Source organism: Telopea speciosissima, chromosome 5 (genome assembly GCF_018873765.1).
Source record: "Telopea speciosissima isolate NSW1024214 ecotype Mountain lineage chromosome 5, Tspe_v1, whole genome shotgun sequence".
NCBI lineage: Eukaryota > Viridiplantae > Streptophyta > Magnoliopsida > Proteales > Proteaceae > Telopea > Telopea speciosissima.
Genome location: NC_057920.1, coordinates 52,417,518 through 52,440,645, shown reverse-complemented (window position 1 = coordinate 52,440,645; position 23,128 = coordinate 52,417,518). Strand labels below are relative to the sequence as shown.

At 41.5% G+C, this 23,128-nt stretch overlaps 1 protein-coding gene across 3 annotated transcripts in view; it reads left to right on the top strand.

Moving 5' to 3' along the window:
- LOC122662391 (tRNA(His) guanylyltransferase 1-like) overlaps positions 1-23,128 on the top strand; it is an 83,925-nt gene that overhangs the window by 43,692 nt on the left and 17,105 nt on the right. For all 3 annotated transcript variants that reach the window (XM_043858012.1, XM_043858011.1, XM_043858013.1), the window contains 2 exons: positions 3,370-3,632; positions 6,426-6,557. In XM_043858012.1, the coding sequence (XP_043713947.1) occupies positions 3,370-3,632; positions 6,426-6,557 (395 nt within the window). The remainder of the gene's footprint in view (positions 1-3,369; positions 3,633-6,425; positions 6,558-23,128) is intronic.

Here is a 23,128-nt window from a genome sequence, read left to right as displayed (position 1 = left end):
GCAAATCCATAAATGATATTAAACAAATATTGAATTAAATATGACAGCAATATAAATCAAACATGTAAGGTGAATAACTTGATTTGAACTATCTAATGATGCATAGTGAGAGTGAAGCATTCAATCATCAATAAATGCATGAAATGCGGCACACAAGACTAAAATGTTCACACACACTCCTTAAATTAAATCAATCTAACCCACTTACCTAGTCTCTTAGACTTGGTGAATCAATCCCGCAATTCGTTTCCAAAGTGTACCCGTATGGCCTCACCGTGGGTTTGAGTTTGACCTAAATAGTAGATTGTACAAGTATGAATTAATTAAAATTATCCCAAGAAAATACCCCCAAAGTGTCCCTCATTTAATTGTTGATTTGCCCCAAAAAGGCTGGTGATGAACAAGGACACAATGGGCAAGCAACAAGTGCAGCAGTGCCCAAAATAGGCAGGGGCGGCTGATGGTGATCTGCCACCCATGCCCAGATTTGCTGTATTTCAACTTGGGCTTGGGTGCAGGCCATCTCAAGCATCAAGGCAGCTCGGGTAACACCCTCTACACAATCCATTGAGTCTATTACACTTAGAGAACACCTCCAATTGATGGGGGAGGGATTTGGCCATGATTCCAATGCTTGGAAACCCAAATTTGATAAAAAACCGTCAGTGGTTGATGGGGTTTTGCATACCTTGAGCTGGAGAGGATGGAATGGAGTCTAAAACTCCAAATATAACATTAATTAGGTTAACTACAGAAGTATGCTAGGTTTCCCAATCAAATCCCCATTGAAAAACCGCAAACCAATAAGAATTAATGAAAGAATTGAAAGAAAGGGGAAGAAATAGGCAAACCTTGGTGATCTAGGGCATGAGGAAGTGAACCAGCTGCACTCCACTCCTCCTCTTTCTCCTCCTCTTTTCTCTTCTTCAGCTCCTTCCCACGAATTTTGTAAAGAGGCTGAGAGAAATGAGGTTTTAGAAGCTTATTTCCATAAATAAACAGGTTCTATAAGCCCTGTTTGGTTGGTCTATGGAAACCCCAACTTAAAACTGCATTTTTCTTATATTTTGGCCATGTAAACCCTTCACCATGACCCCTCTAAGTGTGAGGAGGCATGGGAGTGTTCCACAGCATCTAGGGTCACCATAGATTTAGTGTACATCAAGGCCAAGTGGACCCCACAATGCAAAGATGCTGTTTTAATGCATTATAGGCTAGGAGGCAGATCGGGAGGCTGATAGGGAAGCTGATCAATGGAGCTGCCGCCTGGTCTACCAGTGGCTTGATTTTAGGCCATGTTGAACTTTGGGTCTCACCCTAGATCATGTCCCCACCCTAGGACACATAGGGGGTGTCACGGTAGGTTAAGGCCTGCCCTCAAATGGCTGGACCACAGGGTTTGGGTCACTTACCAATGGTCCAAAATAGGTCTAGGTAGGGTGTGGGTGTTACAGCATAGGAGCAAGACACCCCCCCCCCATATAGCCGATGTAAAGAGACATTGAAAAGACAAATGATTCCGGCCGGCTCTCTAGACCTGCCCAACATAAGCAACAAAAGGGGCTAACACATACGTCTCCGTATCAACTGGTCTTTTGTAGGTAAAGCATCCACAAGACATCTCCTCATAGTGAACGATTGTGTTAATTTTACTTGAGAACCGAATTGCTTCTGCCATCAACTTAATCAGATCTATCTTGAACTAACTCCCAAGCTGATTTAGTGGAAAAACGAACATTAGAATTATCTCTCCAAACCACCAAATCAAGATCTGAAGGATGTAGCTTCCGCAAATCCTGTAACGATTGCCTGGATTTTTCTTGTTGATCATATTTATGGAAGCTGATTTAAATCATGCACCTTTGTTATGTATATGTGAGGCCTTTTTTTTTAATTTTTAGTTTATTTTTTTTTTTTTTAACCCGAATATTACCTGGGACCCGGGCTGGCCCCTAAGCTTTTATTAAAATCATGAGCAAATAATAAAGAATACAGGGGGGGGGGGACATTCCGCCTTACTCCTACCCAAGACAAGATCACACCTCTCAAGAAACAACCACCCCATACAAGAGTAAAAACAACCAAGCCATTAGCTTCGTAGGACAGCAAGACCAACCTTGTCCTCACGGAGAATGACCTGAAAAGGACCCATCGGCGTGCTCTCCAGCTGATAAACAGTAGAAGTCTTCGCAAGACAAGAGTGCTTGGCTAACCAATCAGCCGCTCTGTTGCTCTCCCGGTAGGCAAAAGTAATGTTGGCCCGAGTACAAGCTAATAACTCTTGAATCTCCTTGTAGTAATACCATCCTTCCCATAAGATACCCCTCCGCTGATTAACTGCTCTAACCGTTGCCTCTGAGTCACTGTTAATCACAACATCCGTGAACCCCAATTCCTTACACAACCTTAGGCCATCCCTCAGCGCCTTGAGTTCCGCCAGTGAGTTGGTACTCGGTCCATAAAAATTAGAGAAGGCTGCCAGCGCTTTCCCATTCCGGTCTCTAATGATCCCACCTCCTCCACCCAGGCCAGGGTTACCAGAACAAGCTCCATCAACGTTTAACTTTAGCGAGGAGAAGGGGGGGCACCAGTATACTGGGATGGGCCGTTTGCACTTTACGATGGGAGCTGCAAGACCAAGACACTGTAAGATCAAGGTTTCCCTAGCAGATCCGTGGCGGCCTACCTTGGTCGGGTAGGGCAACTCCCTCACCCAGGCTTTGATGCAAGCAATAATGGAGTTGGCTGTCCGCCTCCTGTCATCATGTCTTCTGAAGTTTCTCTCCCCCATAGCTCCCAAATGATCAGGGATGGCAGAATTCCAGTAATAAAAGCACTAAGTCCATGTCCACCTGCTAAACCCTGCCAGAATAAGACCCTGCTCCTCGCATCCTGAGTGGGAAGAAGGGTGATGTCAAACAAACTGGAGAAGTGGTCCCACACTCTAGTCACCGTGCCTCCGGAAATAAGACAGTGGTCCGTCGTCTCCCTCTGAGGCCTACCACAGCAACAACATTTCGAGGCAAATGGAATGCCTGACGCCATCAGAGAGTCATCTGTAGGTATCCTTCCATTCAGCAGCTGCCAAGAAAAGAAGCTCATCTTGGTAGAGAACAAGCCATTACTAGAGAGAGTCCAAACCAGCACATCTTCACAACCCAACAAGAAAAAAGAACCTGACGAAATATACTCTCTTATGTGAGGCCTTTAATATATTGTTTGAGTGCTTAGTGATATGGTGCTGGATCCTGTCCGTTTCTCTTTTAACTGCTCTTGCTTGTTTTGATAACAATCTTCCCCCATGGTCAAACCCACCCAACCTCTCTCCTCCCCCCCCCCCCCAAAAAAAAAAAAAAAAAAAAAAAACAGGTGGAAGAAATTGTGAAGTACAATCATGCTGGAGATCCTGTTAGAAGATTACGGAAAAAGCTGATAGTGGACCATTTTGATCCAGACTGGCCAAGCTTTTGGACAAAGCACCCGAGTCTAATTGAAGAGCTACACATACCAATGGAGGATTTCTGCAAAATTTGGTCAACCAAATGTGATTATGTGAAATCCTTTGAAGTCGAATACAAGTTGATGCCCTCCACGTGGATTGTTGTTCGAATTGACGGCTGCCATTTTCATAGGTAAATTATTTGATTGCTGAGCAGAAAGAATTGCTTGAAGTTCTTATAATTGCTTTAAAATGCGATCAAATTTTTTGTACATTATGAGTCTTATGTAACTAATGAGACAGAAAACTCTGAGAAGAATAGGATTGCATCATGAGTTCATATGGTACATATTAGATGTTAGACTCAAGAATTGATAAGTTTCACGTAGGGCTCTATGAGGATGGCCATCTGATCTTACTAAATTTTCCTGGGGACTCAGGAAAGTTATAGGGTTCGCAATCTTGAAAACTTTCTGATTGAGAAGGTTTGGTTCATGTGTTGGGATTGAGTATGCCTTTCAGGATGGGGTGAGACCTGGGTCTTTTCCATGTACAGTACAAGTATGTCCATACAGGTAGTTCAACTCAATTCCTCTTCACGCTGACATAATATGCTGGTGTCATAGTTGAATTTCCAAAGATTCCATGAAAAAAACATCAATTATTTCACATAACCACCGTTACAATGGAGCTTCTTAAGCTGGAAGATGATTACTCATTCCTCTTATTTCCCTGGGATTAGTTGATTGAAGCAGGGATAGAAAAAGATCCTAAATTATGTCTGTGATTTGTAGGCCCAACATAATTAATGGCAAAAACCACCAGACAACTGAACATAGAACTAAGAGAAAAGAAGGGATCATGTCTGTAAATTGAATAACAACCCAAGACAGACCTTGTGCAGATGTAATAAAAGGAAAAGAAGAGAAACAAAAGTAGTAATGATGGAAAATAACATGCAAACAAAATAGCTAGGAATCCAAACCACCAAATAGAAATCCACTGAACCAGGCTGCAATCCTGGGAGCACGGCATAGAAAACTGCCCTCAACAAGACAAGTCATAACCATAAGTCAACTTTGAAAGCGAAGTTGTTTATTGCCCTATCTGTAAACCTCTTATACCAAAACTAATTTTAAGTTTGTCTAAAAAACACAATCCTTAAACGTGGGTCTAGGGTTCCTACATTCCCTTTGTGTAAATCCTTTATCACGTGCACATTATAACCACCAATAATAGTGCCATGGTTATTTTGAAACCTCCCAAATTCATAACTGTCAAGGCATCGGCTTGCCTAGGTACCAAGTGGTTTTTAAGGTCCGAGGTGACCTGGTTGCGAAGTTGTCTAGGTGCCCAGGTCCCCAAACCCATGGAGAAAAGGGGAAAATAATGGCAAAAGAGGGATGAGAAAACGAAAAAGGTATTGAAGAATAAGGAGAAAAAGGAGGAGAAGAAGCAATAGCAGTTGCCACTACCACTGAAAAAGTTGTAGCAGGAGCCACTACAGCCACCGCCACCATAGAAGCAGCTTTGGCAGCCTGATCTGTTGCCGAAATGCAGCAGCAGCCATTGCCGTTGCAACCTCTACTGCCGCCTCTGCCTGAAGAAGAAGACCACCTCCTTCGAATGAGTTCCATTTGATAATATTATACGTTTAAAAAGATGTTCTTTAATTGTATACATTGCCCCCTTTATATTTGTAAGTAAAATAATAATTGTACAGATAAGCCCCCTCAAAGTTACATCTTAAAGGGAAGAAATCTCATATTTTATATCTAAACCACCACCTTTTGTATATTCACACCTTAGTCACCTATGAAGCATGGTGACATGGCTCCTAGGCTAGCCTTGGCACCATGACAGATGTGCCCAAACTTAGTGAACAGGTTTCCACATCATTACCTAGTCATGTATTAAATTTCAGACTAGTTTGATTTCTCAACCTCCCATCATAGTGATTCCAAATTTGTTGGAAAAAGTTAATTCTTTATGGAAATATTTGAACTGCAGGGACCATTCAAAAGACAACTAGACAAGAGGGGAGCCCCAAGAATCGTGGGTCATTTGGCTGAGATAGGCCACCAAATTTGGCATGTGGCTTATCCAAGGAGTTCCTCATCAATCCGTCGGTCAAAAGGTCAAATAATCTCATCCATGTGGCAAACAATTAGTGGGCTTGTGGGAATGGTTCCTCCTACAATGGGCATGTAGGAACCTTTTTTCCTTAAAGGAAATAGTTATATAACCAATCGTAATAAGAAAATGATTTTTATCCATATTTTCTTCTTGTAGAGACATAAAGAAGCCTAAAAAGAGAAATTTAAAGAGATAAGTAATCCTAAAACCCTGGACATCTAAACTGAGATTCTTTTTCAACGACTCCTACCATAGTTGTCATGGTGTCTACCCGACCCAAGGTGTTGAGGGGGTCCAGACACAAGGCGTCCAACGCGACCGCCTAGGCGATGCCTTGAAAACTATCCTACTAAGGTTCAATGACTCTAACCCAAGGGAGAAAAAGAAAAAAGGGGGGAGGGGCAGGGGGCACTAACTTAAAAAATGTGGCTATTAGTTATCTAGTAAGTGGACTTTGTGTTCCAGTCTTTCCAATAATAAAACCCATGACTTAGGAAACCCAACCTTTATAAGACTCTTGGGGGTTGCTCCTGCATCATTAAGTAATATTTCAACTATGATATAGGATAAGAAAAGTATAGGGACAAGTAATATGTGCCAACCACTACCATTTCAACTATTAGAATAGTCTGTTCCTGCATAATTAGGCAGTTTAAATATTGTTCCCTGATTTAAGTGTAGGGATTAAGTACCTGGAACTTTATAATAAGGAAAACTAGATATTCTAACCTCTACCCAGCCACTCAGAAGTTGTAATGCACTAAACTCTATGACACATTTGAGTTTTTTTTTTGCTTTGGTTATTAAATTCAGCTCCTGAACTCGAGTTTCCATTCCTGCTTGTTTGTAGATTTGCTGAAATCCATGAATTTGAGAAGCCAAATGATGGGCAAGCTTTGAATCTGATGAATTCATGTGCAGTGGCTATGTTAGAAGAGTTTCCAGATGTTGTTTTCTCATATGGGGTCAGTGATGAGTACAGGTACTTTGGTTCCCTGCCGGAGGCCTAATTATCTGGGATATCTAATAATAATCTCGGGGCATTTCATTATCATCATCATCTTTGCTATTACAAATCATCTATCTAATAATGGGCCTTGGGCCATATCATAAATCCAGAATCATCTTATTGTGATTTATTAATATTTGCTCGTGACTTCATTTATTGAAATTACAATGATCCATCATTACTAGCTAGACATCTTTAGCTTTTCTGTACCTTTTGATATAGTATGCGTTTTCCGGTTAGTTACCCTTTTTTCTTTTAGGAAGTATTGCATACTAGCAAATAAAGTTTATATGGGAACTGTAATATCTGTTCAAATTGAGCCATAAGAAAAGTTTTATAGATAAAAGTTGAGAGAAAGAGAAAAGAGAGAATGATTTGGCTTGTCAATGAGACAAAGGCCACCACTTTATTTATAATATTGAGAATATTACAAATATGGTATGATTGCACAATCACACGATCACACAATTAACACATTAAACATGTGCATACTGAATATAGACACTCTAATGTACCTAGTTACATTACACACTTTACCAAGAGAACCAAACCAGAAGAGAACCAAACCGAACCAATCTTCAACACTTCAACACTCCCCCTCAAGTTGGTGCATAGATATCACGGATGCCCAACTTGGAAACAATAGGATGGAAGGTTTTGACTGTTAAGCCTTTAGTAAACACATCGGCCAATTTGTTCTCAATTGTAACAAATGGAGTGCAAATCAGACCATCTTCAATCTTCTCCTTGATGAAATAATGGTCAATTTTAACATGTTTTGTTCTATCATGCTGAACAGGGTTATGAGCTATAGTGATTGCAGCCTTGTTGTCACAATAGAGTCTCATAGGTCCTTCAGGAGCTATTTTTAAGTCTTGAGGATTTTCTTTAACCACATGAGTTCACAAACCCCCTGTGCCATAGCCCTGTATTATGCCTTAGCACTGGGTCTGGAAACTACAGATTGTTTCTTGCTCCTCCATGTCACCAAATTCCCTCCAAGGAATGTATAGTAACCTGTAGTAGATCGTCGGTCATCAACAAAGCCAGCCCAGTTAGCATCAGTAAAGGAATCCAACTTTAGATTTCCATTGTTTGAGAACAGGATTTCTTTCTCTGCGGCTGACTTTAAGTACCAAAGAATCCTATATACTGCTTCAAGGTGAGTAATTTTCGGATCATGAAGAAATCTGCTAACGACCTCCACAGCATAGGCAATGTTTGGTCTGGTGTGAGAGAGATAGATAAGTCCTCCAACGAGGCATTGGTACCTCTCTTTGTCGATAGAGTCACCACTTGGGCAGCCCAGTTGGTGATTGACTTTAATAGGAGAGTCAATAGGTTTACCCCCAAGCATCCCTGTTTCTTCAAAAAGGTCAGACATATTTGTTTTGGGATATGAAGTTCCCTTTGCTGGATTGGGTTACTTCAATCCCTAAGAAGTACTTTAGCTGTCCTAGATCCTTAGTTTCAAATTCAGCTGCCAACTGAGTTTTCAGGGATGAATTTTCGCTTCATCTTCTCCACTAATTACTATGTCATCACATATGCAATCAACGCAGTGACTTTCTCATCCTTGTGTTTGACAAATATAGTATGATCAGCATTACTCTGCTTGTAGCCAAATTTTATCATTGATTTATGAAATCTCCCAAATAATGTAGTCCTAGACTGGTAGGAGACCAACTAGGAGTCAGTACACCAGGATCTAATATGAACTGGTAGTACGATTGGGCAGAAAAGGGGATTTTAGTCCAAATTAGGGTTAGGGTTAGGTTAGGATTTGGATGGTTGGTTTTGATAGGCAAGTGTAGGGGAAGCTAATAGTGAAAGTCCAGTGATGGATTGTTGAGTGGAAGTGTGATAATTCAGTTGGAAGTTAAAGACAGCATGTGAACAAAGGAAAGATGAAGGTAGGAGGTTGAAGAAGGAGAAGAAGAGAAGAGAAAATGGTGCAATGTTGTGTATTGGAGAATAGTCTCCACCACACCTATATTACTTCACTAATGAGCTAAAATAAATTACATACACCTCCCTAGGGAGGTAAAAGGTAAAACAGAAAAAATACAATATAAGGCAACTAGTTAACTAACTAGTTCCTAAAGTACCACTACAACATATAAACTCTAATACTCCCCCTCAAGCTGGAGAATAAATATCATGCATTCCCAGCTTGCATAATAGGGTACGAAACTGAAGAGAAGAAAGCCCTTTAGTAAAGATGTCTGCCAATTAATCACCAGTCTTCACAAAAGAGGTGCAAATGCAACCAGAGTCTATCTTCTCCTTGATGAAGTGCCTGTCCACTTCGATGTGCTTTGTTCTGTCGTGTTGCACTGGATTGTGAGCAATGCTTAAGGTTGCCTTGTTATCACAATTGAGCCGTATAGGATCATTAGTATCAAACCCAATCTCTTGAACCAATCGTCTCAGCCATATAAATTCACAAACTCCATGAGCCATTGCCCTAAATTCTGCCTCTGCATTGGATCTAGCTACAACAGGTTGATTCTTGCTTCTCCATGTGATTAAATTACCACCATCAAATGTACAATAGTCAGATGTAGATCTTCTGTCTAAGATGGATCCAGCCTAGTCAGCATTTGTGAATCCCTCTATCCTTAGGTGATCGTGTCTGGCATACAATAGTCCTTTCCTTGGGGAGGACTTCAAGTATCTAAGGATACGGTATACAACATCTAAGCCCCCACTCTTGGGGGCATGAATAAACTGACTCACAACTCCTATTGCATAAGAAATATCTGGCAAATCATAGATAGGTAGATGAGTTTCCCTACTAATCTCTGGTACTTCCCTGCATTAACAAGAGAGTGACCACAATCTTCTCCTAGTTTGTGATTCTGCTCAATAGGAGAACTTGCTGGTTTGCAGTCTAACATCCTTGTCTCTTTCAACAAATCAAGGACAAACTTCGTTTGACATATGTTGATTCCTTTCTTGAACCTTGACGCTTCAATTCCTAAGAAATACTTCAAGGGACCCAAATCTTTAACCTCAAACTGTTGTGCCAAGTAGGTCTTCAGCCTAGCTATCTCAGTTCTGTCATTTCCAGTCACACCAATGTCATCAACATAGACAATAAGGGCTGTGATGGCACCATTACCTCTCCGGGTAAATAAGGTATGGTCAGATTGACTCTGGGAGTACCCATTCTTCAAAATAGCTTGCCTGAACCTCTCAAACCATGCTTTTGGAGATTTCTTGAGACCATATAAAGTCTTCTTCAAGAGACACACCTTGCCTTTAGCTGAAGGAAACTTGAAGCTAGGAGGGGGCTGCATGTACACTTCCTCCTCTAAGTCACCGTGGAGGAAAGCATTCTTCACATCAAACTGGAATAGAGGCTAATCTCTATTGGCTGCCAATGATAAGAGGACTCGAATAAAATTATGCTTAGCCACAGGAGCAAATGTCTCCTAATAGTCAATCCCATACACTTGACTATACCCTTTGGCCATCAACCTTGGCTTGTATCTCTCGATTGTACCATTTGATAGGTACTTGACTGTGTAGACCCACCTGCATCCAACTTGAACTCTCCCCCTGGGAAGGTCAACTAGTTTCCAAGTACAGTTCTTCTTAAGAGCCATCATTTCCTCAGACATGGTTTGCTTCCACTTTGGGTCAGACATAGCCTCAGTGACATTTTTGGGAATGGGAATAGAATAGAGGGCAGCAATGAAGGCAACACCTATAGGAGAAGGAGCATCATAGGAAACAAACTGGGCTACAGGGTTAGTGTAAGCTCTCTTTCCTTTTCTAACAGCAATAGGAAGGTCTAAATCAGAAGGAAAAGGAGGGATGTCACCTGACTGAGGAGGATGTATCTCAGGATGTGGATCCAAGGAGGACTCTTGGCAGGTCTTCTTTTGCTTGTTTTTCTCTCTCTGGTACACAATATAGTGATCCTTCTCTTTACCAGAATCAGAACCACCACCTGAACCAGAACTATCAATAGCACCAACACTCCCTTCTTTGGAGAAGTAGGCAAAGGTGGGAGGAGGGGAAGATCAACAGCCGCTTCATTTCCACTGTTCTCCCCCTGAAGAGGATGTTGAGAAGAAGTGAAGAAAGGTATAGATTCAAAGAAGGTAACATTTTTGGATAGAAGGCACCGTCGGGAAGAGGAATGGTAGCACTTATACCCCTTGGTAGAGGAGGAATATCCTAGGAAAATGCATTTGAGAGCCTTGGGGTCAAGCTTAGTCCTAACAGATTTATTGACATGGACATAGCACACGCATCCAAAGACCTTGGGAGGAAGAGCGAAAGTAGAAGTTTGGGGAGACAATGTTTCCAAAGGGGATTTGGAGCCAAGAGGTTTAGTGGGCATGCAGTTGATTAAAAGGGCAGCAGTGAGAAGGGCTTCGGACTAAAAAGTTTTAGGAATATGTTGTAAAAGAGCCTTAGAACTGAATGCTTGAGTGATCAATATGGATCGCCAAGCTCCTTTATTTGTATTCAAAGAGTTACAATAATCATACTAGAATTAGGAAAGCTACCGTTGCCGATTCAGATTAGGAATACCCAAATAAGAATCGGCTAAGGGAGAACAAACATAAAAAAGGATAAAATTATCCCTATCGGGTAGAACTACTTATTCTAAGACTCCCCCTCAAGTTGGAGCATAAATATCAAACATGCCCAACTTGACAAGAATAGAATGAAAAACTTTTCCACTTAATCCCTTAGTGAACACATCAGCTAGTTGGTCAGCAGACTGCACAAAAGGAACATAGACCTACCCTTCTTCCAACGTCTCTTTGATAAAGTGCCTATCGACCTCCACATGCTTGGTACAATCATACTGAACAGGATTGTGAGCAATGCTAATGGTAGCCTTGTTGTCACAATACAACATCATGGGAAGATGACAGGAGCACCAAGATCTTGCAATAAGCCTTTGAGCCATAGCAATTCATAAATACCTTGTGCCATAGCACGAAATTCTGCTTCGACACTAGACCTTGCCACTACGTTATGCTTTTTACTACGCCATGTAACAAGGTTTCCACCAACAAACAAGCAATAGCCAGAGATGGACTTCCTATCAGAGGATCCAGCCCAATCAGCATCAGTATATGTTTCAACACGAAGATGGCCATTCGGAGACAGAAGGATTCCTTTTCCCGGGGCTGATTTCAAGTACCAGAGAATTCGAAGAACAACATTCGTGTGAGAAGATTGAGGATCATGCATGAACTGACTTACCATACAGTGACAACTATATCTGGTCGTGTATGAGATAGATAAATAAGCTTGTTGACCAATCTCTGATAAGGACCTTTGTCAACAGGTTCACCCTCCGTTTCTTTAAGCCGTGTAGTAGCTTCCATAGGTGTATCAGAAGGATGACACCCTAGCATTCTACTCTCAGTCAACAAATCTAGGATGTACTTCCTTTGAGAAAGAACGGTGCCCTTAGAAGATCGAGCAACTTCTATCCCTAGAAAGTACTTTAGGTTTCCCAGATCTTTTATTTCAAATTCTTGGCCAAGGAAAGTCTTCAACTTGCTGATCTCATTATTATCATTCCCGGTGACCACAATGTCATCCACATAGAGTATGAGAATGGTTATTTTTTCACCTTTCCTTTTAGAAACAGGGTATGATTAGCATTACTCTGCTTATAGCCCACAGAAACCATAGCCTTGTGAAACTGTCCAAACCATGCACGGGGTGACTGCTTCACCCCGTATAAAACACGCTTCAATTTACACACTTTGCCGCTAGTTTTATCACATGAGAAACCTGGTGGAATATCCAAATACACTTCCTCTTCAAGCTTTCCATGGGGGAAGGCATTCTTCAAATCTAACTACTGCAATTCCCATCCCTGATTTACTGCACAAGATAGTAGTACTCTGACAGTGTTCAGCTTTCCAACTAGTGCAATGGTCTCCTAATAGTCGATCCCAGAAGTCTGAGTAAATCCCTTTGCTACCAATCGTGCTTTGTATCGATCCACAGTGCCATCTACCTTCTGTTTCACCACAAACACCCACTTACGTCCAACTGGTTTCTTTCCTGGAGGAAGAACCACAAGCTCCTATGTATCATTCTTTTGTAAGGCTTTCATTTCTTCCATCATTGCTGCCTTCCACTTTCTATCTGTAAAAGCTTCCTGCCAATTTTGGGGAATACGGACAGAAGAAAGAGAAGAGACAAATGTACGAAAGGATGGAGAAAAGGAATCATAAGAGACTACATGAGAAATAGGATGCCGAGTACAAGCCCAAATACCTTTACGATGTGCAATAGGTAAGTCAGGAGAAGGAGGAAAGATGTTACCTTGAGAATGATTTGGTTCCCGGGCCGGCAATTGGATTGGTACTGGTGCTGCAGTGGATGGGAGCTGCATGTTTTTGGAATGTCCCCTGTGGTAGGTTTTAAGATTAGAGTCATTAATTTTCTTCTGAAATTCCCTAATGGTTTGTTGGGCTGGAGTCAAGTCCCCCTGAATGGGATTTTTAGCATCATCTAAGTTCTCCCCCTGGGGAGAATCCTCTCTGTCTTCAGTAGGAGGGAGGGGAGGAGCAGAAGGGATAAGAGGGGTGGGGTCAATATTCGGCTGGTTGTGTACAGGAAGCTCAACCAACACATCTTCACTGAAATTCTCCCCCTGAAGAGGTGTAGATGGATAATAGGAGAGAGCTTCATGAAAGATAACATCCATATTGACCAAGGTACGAAGGGTAGGGGGTGGTAACATTTATAACCCTTTTGGGATGGAGAATATCCCAAGAAAATACAACGGACGCCACAAGGTTCAAGTTTGCTTGGGGAGCGGGTATCCCTAGCATAACAGACACAACCAAAAACTTTAGGTGGAACGACAAAGGAGGAAGAGCCCTGTAATAAAGTAGCAGGGCTTTGTGAGTCAAGGACTCGAATAGGCAGTCTATTAATGAGATAGGCTGCAGTAAGGACAGCATCGCCCCTATATTGGGAAGGAACAGAATGGGCAAACATAATAGCCCGAGCCACCTCAAAGAAGTGGCAGTTTTTCCTTTCAGCCACACCATTTGGGTTGGGGTATCGACACAACTGGCCTGATGGAAGGATCCCATGGACAGCAAGATAGTGTTGGAACCGACCATCCATGTATTCTTTGCCATTGTCACTCCTCGATATCTTGAGAGTGGCATTGTATTGGGTCTGAACCATTTTATGAAAATTTTGAAAATAGGAGAAGACATCACTTTTTGTTATGCATTAAATAAACCATTTTCTCCTAGAATAACAATCAATAAAAGAAACAAACCAATGATGGCCTTTGAGGGAATCTTTGCGGCTAGATCCCGAAACATCAGAATGAACAAGATTAAAAGGAGATAAACTTCTTTTATTAGAAATAGAATAAGTGGAAGAATGTTGTTTGGCCAAAACACAGGCTTCATAAAAAAATTCGTCCTTATTACACTGTTTAACTAATGCTGAAAATAAAAAAGATAAATTGCGTAAGGGGGATGACCTAGTCTTTTATGCCATTGTTGAAGTTCATAAGAGACTAATGAGCTTTGATGAATAGGAGAAGGAAGTGGTGGTGGTGAAGTAGGACTTCCATTATCAAGCAGGTACAATCCACCATGCATCTTACCACATCCAATTGTCTCCACCATTGCCAGATGTTGAAAAACACCGTGTGAAGGGAAAAAAGTTACTTTGCAATTTAAGTCACGGGTAAGACTACTGATGGATAGAAGATTAGTGGTAAGTTTAGGTATGTGTAAAATAGAGAATAAAGTTAGAGAAGGAGAGCAACTGATAGATCCTTTCCCAGAGACAGAAGAGAGAGAACCATCAGCCACTTGGACTTTATCTTTACCACAAGTAGGAGAATAACGATGAAATAGGCTGGAAGATCCAGTCATATGATCAGTGGCATTGGAGTCTATGATCCAGGGAGAAGAGACTACCGATGCACAATGACCAGCAAAAGAAATACCTGAGTGGGCAAAATTTGAACCTGGAGTGGTGGAAGAACTAGCAGGAGTCGATGTAGTCGAAGTAGCGGAAGCCTGTAACATACGCCTAAAAGCCTGAAGTTCCTCCTTGGATAGTCCAGTGTCAGTAGTAGGAGTAGTAGTGACAGCCTCAGTATGATTGGCTTTGTTTTTTTCGATTTCCCACGAGCAGCATGCTTAGCTTCAAAGTCGGCTGGTTTACCATGGACCTTCCAACATGTGGCCTTAGTGTGCCAAAACTTACCACAATGTTCACATTTGATGGCTGCCTTTTCAGATTTAGAGGTTTCAGCAACAGGACGATTCGAAGCAGTCCCAGTGTTTGGAGCTGACCGATCTGGAGGTGTAGTATGGAGCATAGCTGCACGGCGTCTATCTTCAATGTGAACTAATGCATAGGACTATTCCAAAGTAGGAAAGGGATCCTTTCTGAGAATCTGAACTCTAATAAGATCATATTCAACATTAAGGCCAGCCAAAAAATCATAAACCCTAATTTTATCAACATGTTTCCTGTATGCAGTAATATCAGTAGCAGTAGTGGGCTGATAATCAGAGTAATGGTTAAGTTAGCACTTTCGGAGTTCAGCATAGTATTGAGAGACTGTCAACTCATTCTGTTTAGTATCATGAATTTTTCCTTAATTCATATATCTGAGCATCATTCCCAACTTGGGAATAGGTATCCTTTGCAGCCTTCCATATCTGGGCAGCAGTGTCTAGGAGAAGATAACCAGGTGCAATGGAAGAATGCATAGAATGAATAAGATATGACATTACCATAGAGTCATGAGATAACCATCGAGCCAGGGCAGGTCCTTCTTCAACAGGTTTGGGAAGACTGCCTGTAAGGTGTCCTGTGTAGCCACGACCAGCAATGGTGAGGTAAGTGGACCTTGACCACGTCAAGTAATTAGTCCCATCTAGTTTAGTGGGAGAAGCAAAAGTAAGTTACTCTGGTTGAGCAGATCCATCTGAGTCAGCTGAAGTAAGATTAGACATGATGTAGAAAGTATAGAAGACACGGGTTTTGAAATTCCCACAAATTAAACCGTCAGAATAGGCTCAAACTTGGATCGAATTCTCTTCAGGTAGTATGTAATAAGTCCTCAAAAAATCAGCAACTTCTGATGAGTAAATAAAAAACCCTAGCAGGGCAGTTACCAGAATCGAGTAGAGTACTGGGTTTTGAGATTGCAGAATTTCCAGCCGTCATAATAGGCTGAAACTTAGGTCGAGTTTCCCTCTAGTAGTAGGGAAGATGTCCTCCAAAAATTAGCTCCTTTTGATGTGCCAATAAAAAGCCATAATTTTGTCAAAATTAGGAAAAAACCTGATTGCAGAGAAATCGCAGGGTTGAATCAGAATTGGTTTTGATCCAAAGCTGCAGTCTTCAAACAGGGAAGGGTGTAGACCAATAAGAGCAGGAACCAATCTCCAAAAAAACAGAAATCAAACTTCAGTTGAAGGGAGAGCTCAATCTCCAAGGATGGAGGAAACCTGCCGGCAGATTTAGGTCACACCAATTGTTCTTCGATCTTCAATGAGGTGACATTGAGGGCAGCAGCTAAATCTGTATTAGATCACCTCATAGTTGCTGCCCTGAATGAGAGAGAGAGATCGAGAGTGGTGGAGAAGAAGAAAACCAGAAACTGAGAAGGGTGGAGAACAAAACCTGAAAATTGAGAAAGCTGCTCTTCTAGATCAGAGTTGGCTCTGATACCATTGAAAACAGCCTTAGAACTGAATGCTTGAGTGATCAATATGGATCACCAAGCTCCTTTATTTATATTCAAAGAGTTACAATAATCATACTAGAATTAGGAAAGCTACCTTTGCCGATTCAGATTAGGAATACCCGAATAAGAATCGACTAAGGGAGAGCAAACATAAAAATGACAAAATTGCCCCTATCGGGTAGAACTACTTAACACATGCATACCAAATAAAAGACTCCTAGTGACCTCCAATAAATGGCGATTTTTTCGCTCAGCTACCCCATTCTGTTGGGGTGTGTCAACACAAGCTACCTGATGGATGATGGCATTATCAACGAAAAAGTTTTGGAGGTCACCATACATGTACTCCCCTCCTTTATTAGAATGAACGATTTTGATTTTAGTGTCAAATTGAGTAAAAACCATCTGATAGAAATTTGTAGAGGCAGCATAGACATCACTTTTATGCTTCATCAAGAGGATCCAAGTGGACTGAGAATAATCATCAACAAATGAAACGAAATAACGGTAATTAAATAAAGATGTAGTGGGAAAAGGTCCCCAAACATCAGTATGCACAATATGGAAAGGAACTGTGGATCTATTGCCATTGTAAGGATAAGAAGAGTGACAATGTTTAGCAAATAGACGTGGTTCACACTGAAATACATGGGAAAAAGGAATGGAAGAAAATAAATGTGGCAATTTTTGCCTCATAACACTAAAGGAAGGGTGGTCCAACCGTTGATGCCACAACATCACAGAGTCAACAGTACTATGGTCGCTACGCCCACATATGTAGGACTGAGCAGTAGGTAGGGGTGATGATCTTGGATCAAGAAGGTAGAGTCCATTTTCCTCCCGTCCACTACCAATAATCCTCTTTGTCACCAAATCTTGAAAAACACAATGAGAAGGAAAGAAGGTAACACAACAATTCAAGGATTTGGTGAGATGTTTTACAGATAATAGGTTAGTGGCAAGGTTAGGAACATGAAGAACAGAGTCAAGAGAAATAGTAGAAGTAACTCGAATAGTACCCTTACCAGAGATAGAAGAATGAGAACCATCAGCAATTCTAACCTTGTCCTTACCAAAACAAATGGTGTAGGAATCAAAACACTGAGACATCCCAGTCATATGGTCTGTGGCACCAGAGTTAATGACCCAATGGTGGGAAGATGTAGAAGCCAGTAAGGCAGAGGCCGAAGAATTGAACTCTGCAGGAGTAGTAGAATAGTGGTGGGGCTGCAATATCCGTTGTAGGGTTGCATTATCATCCTGAATGGTGTCTGTCTGCAGTCGAGATCGAAGTACCATAGACTCAACCTCAAGCCTCATAGAAGATGTTCTAGCTCCCCCTCTCCTACTGCCATGCATACCAGGGGGATAGCCATAAAGTATCAAACATCTCTCTTGAGTGTGTACATATTTCCCACAGTAGTCACAGCTGAATCTTTTCCTGGCATTCCCTTGGGGTGGAAGTTGACCTCTTCCTCTAACAACTGACATAATGTAGGAATACATAAGAATTAGGAATGATACCCATTCCAATGGGGAGTATACGCTCTACCCAAACAAGCTAAAAAAAAAAGCTTTTCAAACACTAGTAATTTCAGTCCAGCAATCAAACAGGATAAACGTCTCAAAGAAAAGCAATTCCATCAAGACTGTCAAGGCATATCTTCATCACACAACCACTAGGGAAGCTCAAACAACACTTCTCATCAACACCAAGAGCACAAACAACATCGCTCATCAATATTACAGGCAAAAAATAATCCTTTCTTGGCTGGTTGTGATCGATTTGACCTCTAAGGGTCCAAATCTTTACCAAAGGAAATGGGGAGTCATTGCTCAACCCAAAAGAGGATATCAAACATAGGTAACCATAGTCCAGCTAGCAAATCAGGCAATACTTCCACAATGAAAAACTCCAAATATATATGTCTTAAGGCACAATGATCTCATCTATCAACATAAAGATCCCAAACAACATAAATCATCCAGACCAAATAGCAAGAAGCAGCATAGTCCATCGACACCAGCAGCACAGACAAAAATAGAGCCTGGCGGTACCTTAAAATCCAAGAAGAAGATGATTTTTGAAGCAACTACTCTTGAAGATATGAACCAAGACCATGGGGTGGGGGGTTCAAGTAGACCCTAGGGCGATTCAAATAAGCTATAATTCAGTTCCAAGGACAACCGAATGAAGGAGATGAGGAGAAATTACCAAGAAGCTGGCGGTAACTTGCTGCACAGCTAGATTGAGCCCCAAACCCTTATTTCTTCAAGTAAACTCCTCCTTTTGTTGCTCCATGGTCTTCATTCATTCCTCTTGTAAGATATCTTCAAGCTTTTCACATAATAACTCCTTCCTTGGAACCCCTTTGTAACCTAGGGTTCCAAAGAGAGGATAGAAACAGAACAAGAAGGTGAATCGACTCTCAAACCAACAAATTAAGCTTTGATACCAAGTTGGAAGTTAAAGACAGCAAGTGAACAAAGGAAAGATGAAGGTAGGAGGTTGAAGAAGGAGAAGAAGAGAAAATGGTGCAATGTTGTTTATTGGAGAATAGTCTCCACCATCTATATTACTTCACTAATGAGCTAAAAGAAATTACATACACCTCCCTAGGGAGGTAAAAGGTAAAACAGAAAAAATACAATATAAGGCAACTAGTTAACTAACTAGTTCCTAAAGTACCCCTACAACATATAAACTCTAACAAATTCAAGTTACAACATATTAGGGTTTCAGGTTTTTGAAATGATGAGATTGAGGGGATCTAGGGTTTAGAGATGGATTTAGGGCAGGGGGTTAAAGTTGAGTTCTCTAGGTTTAATGATGGTTGGATGTGGCTGGATAGGATTTTAGGGTTTTGGGTTTAATGACAGTTAAGAAAAATTAGGATTTTTAATGGTGGGATGGGGAAGAAGCTAGGATCGAGTGTGGGGGATATGATGGAGATGCTATGGTAAAAGTTTGATGAGATTTGGGTGGTTGGCTAGGTCTGTTAGTAACTTAGGGTTATGGAAAATTGAAAAACAAAAGGGGGAAAGCTAGGCTTTGGGGCTGTAGAGGATTAGAAACAGAATTGGGGGATGGGGAATATTTCATACTTGTAATGAGTAATGACTGAATGTAATCGACAGCAGCTTGTTGATGGAGGAACTTGAATAAAAATCGAATCTTGGACAAAAAACTTGAAGAGAACCACTTGGGCTTCACACTGCAGAGTGTCGATTGGATTAGACTCCTATCCCACCAACGAACCTTCCGGGCTTCACACCGCAAGGTGTCGATTGAATCACACTCCAATCCCACCTTGCTTTGCTCACTACTAGCATATCTTCAGGAGAAGAGAAGTTGCAGCAGCTTGCAAAAGAGAAATTTTAGAAACAGTGAGGTAAAGAGGAGCCCCACGGTTTGCCTTTATTTATAATGGCTAAAGGCCTAAATTCCTATGCAGCCTAGGAATAATAAATCCATGGCTGAGTCTAAATACAAAACACTCCCTCTAAATTCGTGTAGAAGTGTGGACCCTAAAATAAAACTTAAGTTAAAAAGATTCTATCCTAAAAGAATATTCTAAAATTACTTAAATTGAACCAGTGGTTCAATCGGTTCAAATTTTTTTTTTTGGGGGTGAATAAAGAATTATATTACCAAAGAGAAAGAAGCTACAGAGGCCCCAAAAAGGGGGGGGGGGAGAGAAACAAAAGACTAGCTAACACATCCTCAAACAGAGGAGGAGGTAGGCTGGAGGGAAGAGACGGGCAGATCCAAGGAGACAATAAAACACTAAAACATGAAAATAAACTAAATATAAGGCTAATCCCTTATGCAACCTATGTACCCATATTTTAGGCCCATTAAAGTGGCCTATTGCATAGAAAACCCATGGGATCAAAGGCCCAACATGTCCATAACCTAACCCTAGACTTATTCTTGGGAAAGAAGCCCAATTTAGTGATTAACCTACATCACCAAACCATGCACGAGGAGATTGCTTCAGCCCATAGAGTTTCTTTCCAAGTCTACAGACTTTGCCAATTGTAGTAGGTGAGTCAAAACCAGGAGGGATATCCATGTAGACCTCCTCCTCAAGATCACCATTCAAGAAGGCATTCTTTACATCCAGCTGTTGGAGACTCCATCCAAGATTTGTAGCGCAGGATAACAAGGTCAAATAGAGTTCATTTTTGCAATTGGATCGAAGGTCTCCTGGTAATCATTGCCATAGGTCTGTGTGAATCCCTTGGCAACTAATCTGGCCTTATAACGAGTTATGGTCCCATCTACATTTTGTTTTACTGTGAACACCCATTGGCATCCAACTGGTTTCTTCCCATTAGGAGAAGGTATAAGCTCCCCAGTATTATTCTTCTTCAAGGCCTGCATTTCTTCTACCATAGTATTCTTCCATTTTGGGTCAGCAATAGCCTCCTTCCAACCCTGTGGAATAGACACAGAAGACAACGAAGAAACAAAGGCACGGTAAGAGGGAGATAAAGATTCATAGGAGACAAAGTTAGAAATAGGGTATTTGGTACAAGTTCTGACTCTTTTCTTTAGGGCAATAGGACGATTATCAAAGAAAGAAGATGTATTACCTGGTGCTTGAGTTGGTGGGACCAGCTCAGGGAGCTTAGGTAGACATGGTATGTTAGGGATAGTCTTTTCTTTTCTATGATAATTGATAAGATCCTTGTGTTTAGTGGCAGCATCAATCTCATTAGGTTGCTCCCTCTGAACAATATCTTTTTGCTCCCCCTGAAGTTGAACAGTGTTTATGATGAATGGAGATGAAGGATTCTCTTCTTTTAGGGTCTCCCCCTGAAGAGAAGGTTCATCCTCATGGAAAGTGACATCCATGGTAATAAAAAGCTTGCGTGAGGGAGGATGATAACACTTATAACCCTTTTGAGAAGTAGAATACCCAAGGAAGATGTATTTGAAGGCCCGGGGGTCAAGCTTTGACCTGGAGAGAGTTGAGTTATGAGCGAAGCAAATGCATCCAAACACACGAGGAGGAAAATGAGAGGCAATAATAGGATCAGGAAGCTGACTCACGGGAGTCTTAAAGTGGAGAACACTAGAAGGAACCCGATTTATAAGAAAGGCAACAGTGAGAACAGCATCACCCGAATAATACTTTGGGACATGCATGGTAAACATTAGAGAGCGCGTGGCCTCCAGGAGATGGTGGTTCTTGCGTTTTGAAATACCATTTTGTTCCGATGTGCGAACACATGAGGTTTGAGAGAGGATGCCATGGGTATCAAGGTACTGGAGGAAAGGGCCATCAAGGTACTCCGTCCCATTATCGCTTTGGAGAACCTTAACCTGTGCATTGAACTGTGTGTGGACCATTTTATGGAAGGACTAGAAGCAGGAAAAAGCCTCAGACTGAAGGTAGACCCAGGTTAGTCTAGTACAATTATCAATAAAAGTAATAAACCATTTATATCCACCCCGAGCAATTGTCCGAGAAGGACCCCATAGGTCAGAGTGAATAACAGAAAATGTAATCAAACTTCTATTATCACTTGGAAAATAGGAAGAGCGTGTGTGCTTGGCAAGTTCACAAACATTACAATTTAAATGATCTGGGTTACATTGTTTAACCAAAGAGGGAAACAAATGATGCAAGATATAAAAAGAGGGATGACCAAGACGGCGGTGTTCATGATGCAATTGTCAGAGAGCACTGGTTTCTCGAGTAATATGAGCTGAAGTAGGTAAGGGAGCTGTAGTGAGACCAGGATCCAAATAGTAAAGGCCATCCCGCACTCTACCATATCTAATCGTTGCCCCCGTAACTAGGTCCTGAAAAACACAATGGATAGAAAAAAAGTGAACAGAACAATTAAAATCAATGGTAAGACGATGTATAGAAATTAAGTTGGCACAAAGATTAGGGACATACAAAACGGAGGACAAGGAAATGGTTGGGGTACAAGAAATAGAGCCTTTACCAGAAATAGCTAAGAGAGAACCATCAGCTACTCGGATCTTGTCTTTACCCGAACAAGGGAGATAAGAAGAAAACAAGTCCGAGGAGCCGGTCGTATGGTCAAAGGCTCCAGAATCAAGAAGCCATGAAGAGCTTTATTGAGAGGAGGCCAGGAATATACCTGACTGAGCAAGATGGGAGGTAGGTGAAGTGGAAGGTGCCATGGTAGAAGATGTAGTACCCATTTGAGACATCATCGTTGGAGCTGAATCACAAGCTGTTCTGCAAACATAGATGAAGTACCAGTAACCTCAGGAGTTTTGGTCAAGTTAGCCTGAGGACGAGCAGAACCAGCTCTCCATCTCTTTCCGCATCCCTTGGGACGACCATGTAATTTCCAACAAGTCTCCCTAGTATGATGAGGGCGGCCACAATAGTCACATTGTACTAGAGGACGAGTAGAACTAGTTTTACTGACTGAATCAGCACTGTCCACAGGTAAAGAAGTTTGTGGTGTAGTAACAAGAGCAGATCGCGAAGGTGCAGTAGGAGGCATCATGACAGAACGACGGTGATCCTCATGTTGGATCATATTATAGGCTTCAAGTAAAGTTGGAAAGGTACCCCTGTTGAGAACTTGAATGCGTATCTGATCATACTCTAGATTAAGGTCAGTGAGGAAAGCATAAACTCATTCCATTTCATGTTCCTTTGCAATGTAGCAGCATCAACTGGGTTGGTCATAGTGACAGGATGGTAGAAGTCTAATTGTTGCCATAATGTTGTCAGGGCAGAATAATAGGCAGACACAGAAAGATCCTTCTGTTTAGTTTCTTGAGCTTGACGACGAATTTCATATATTTGAGCATAGTTGC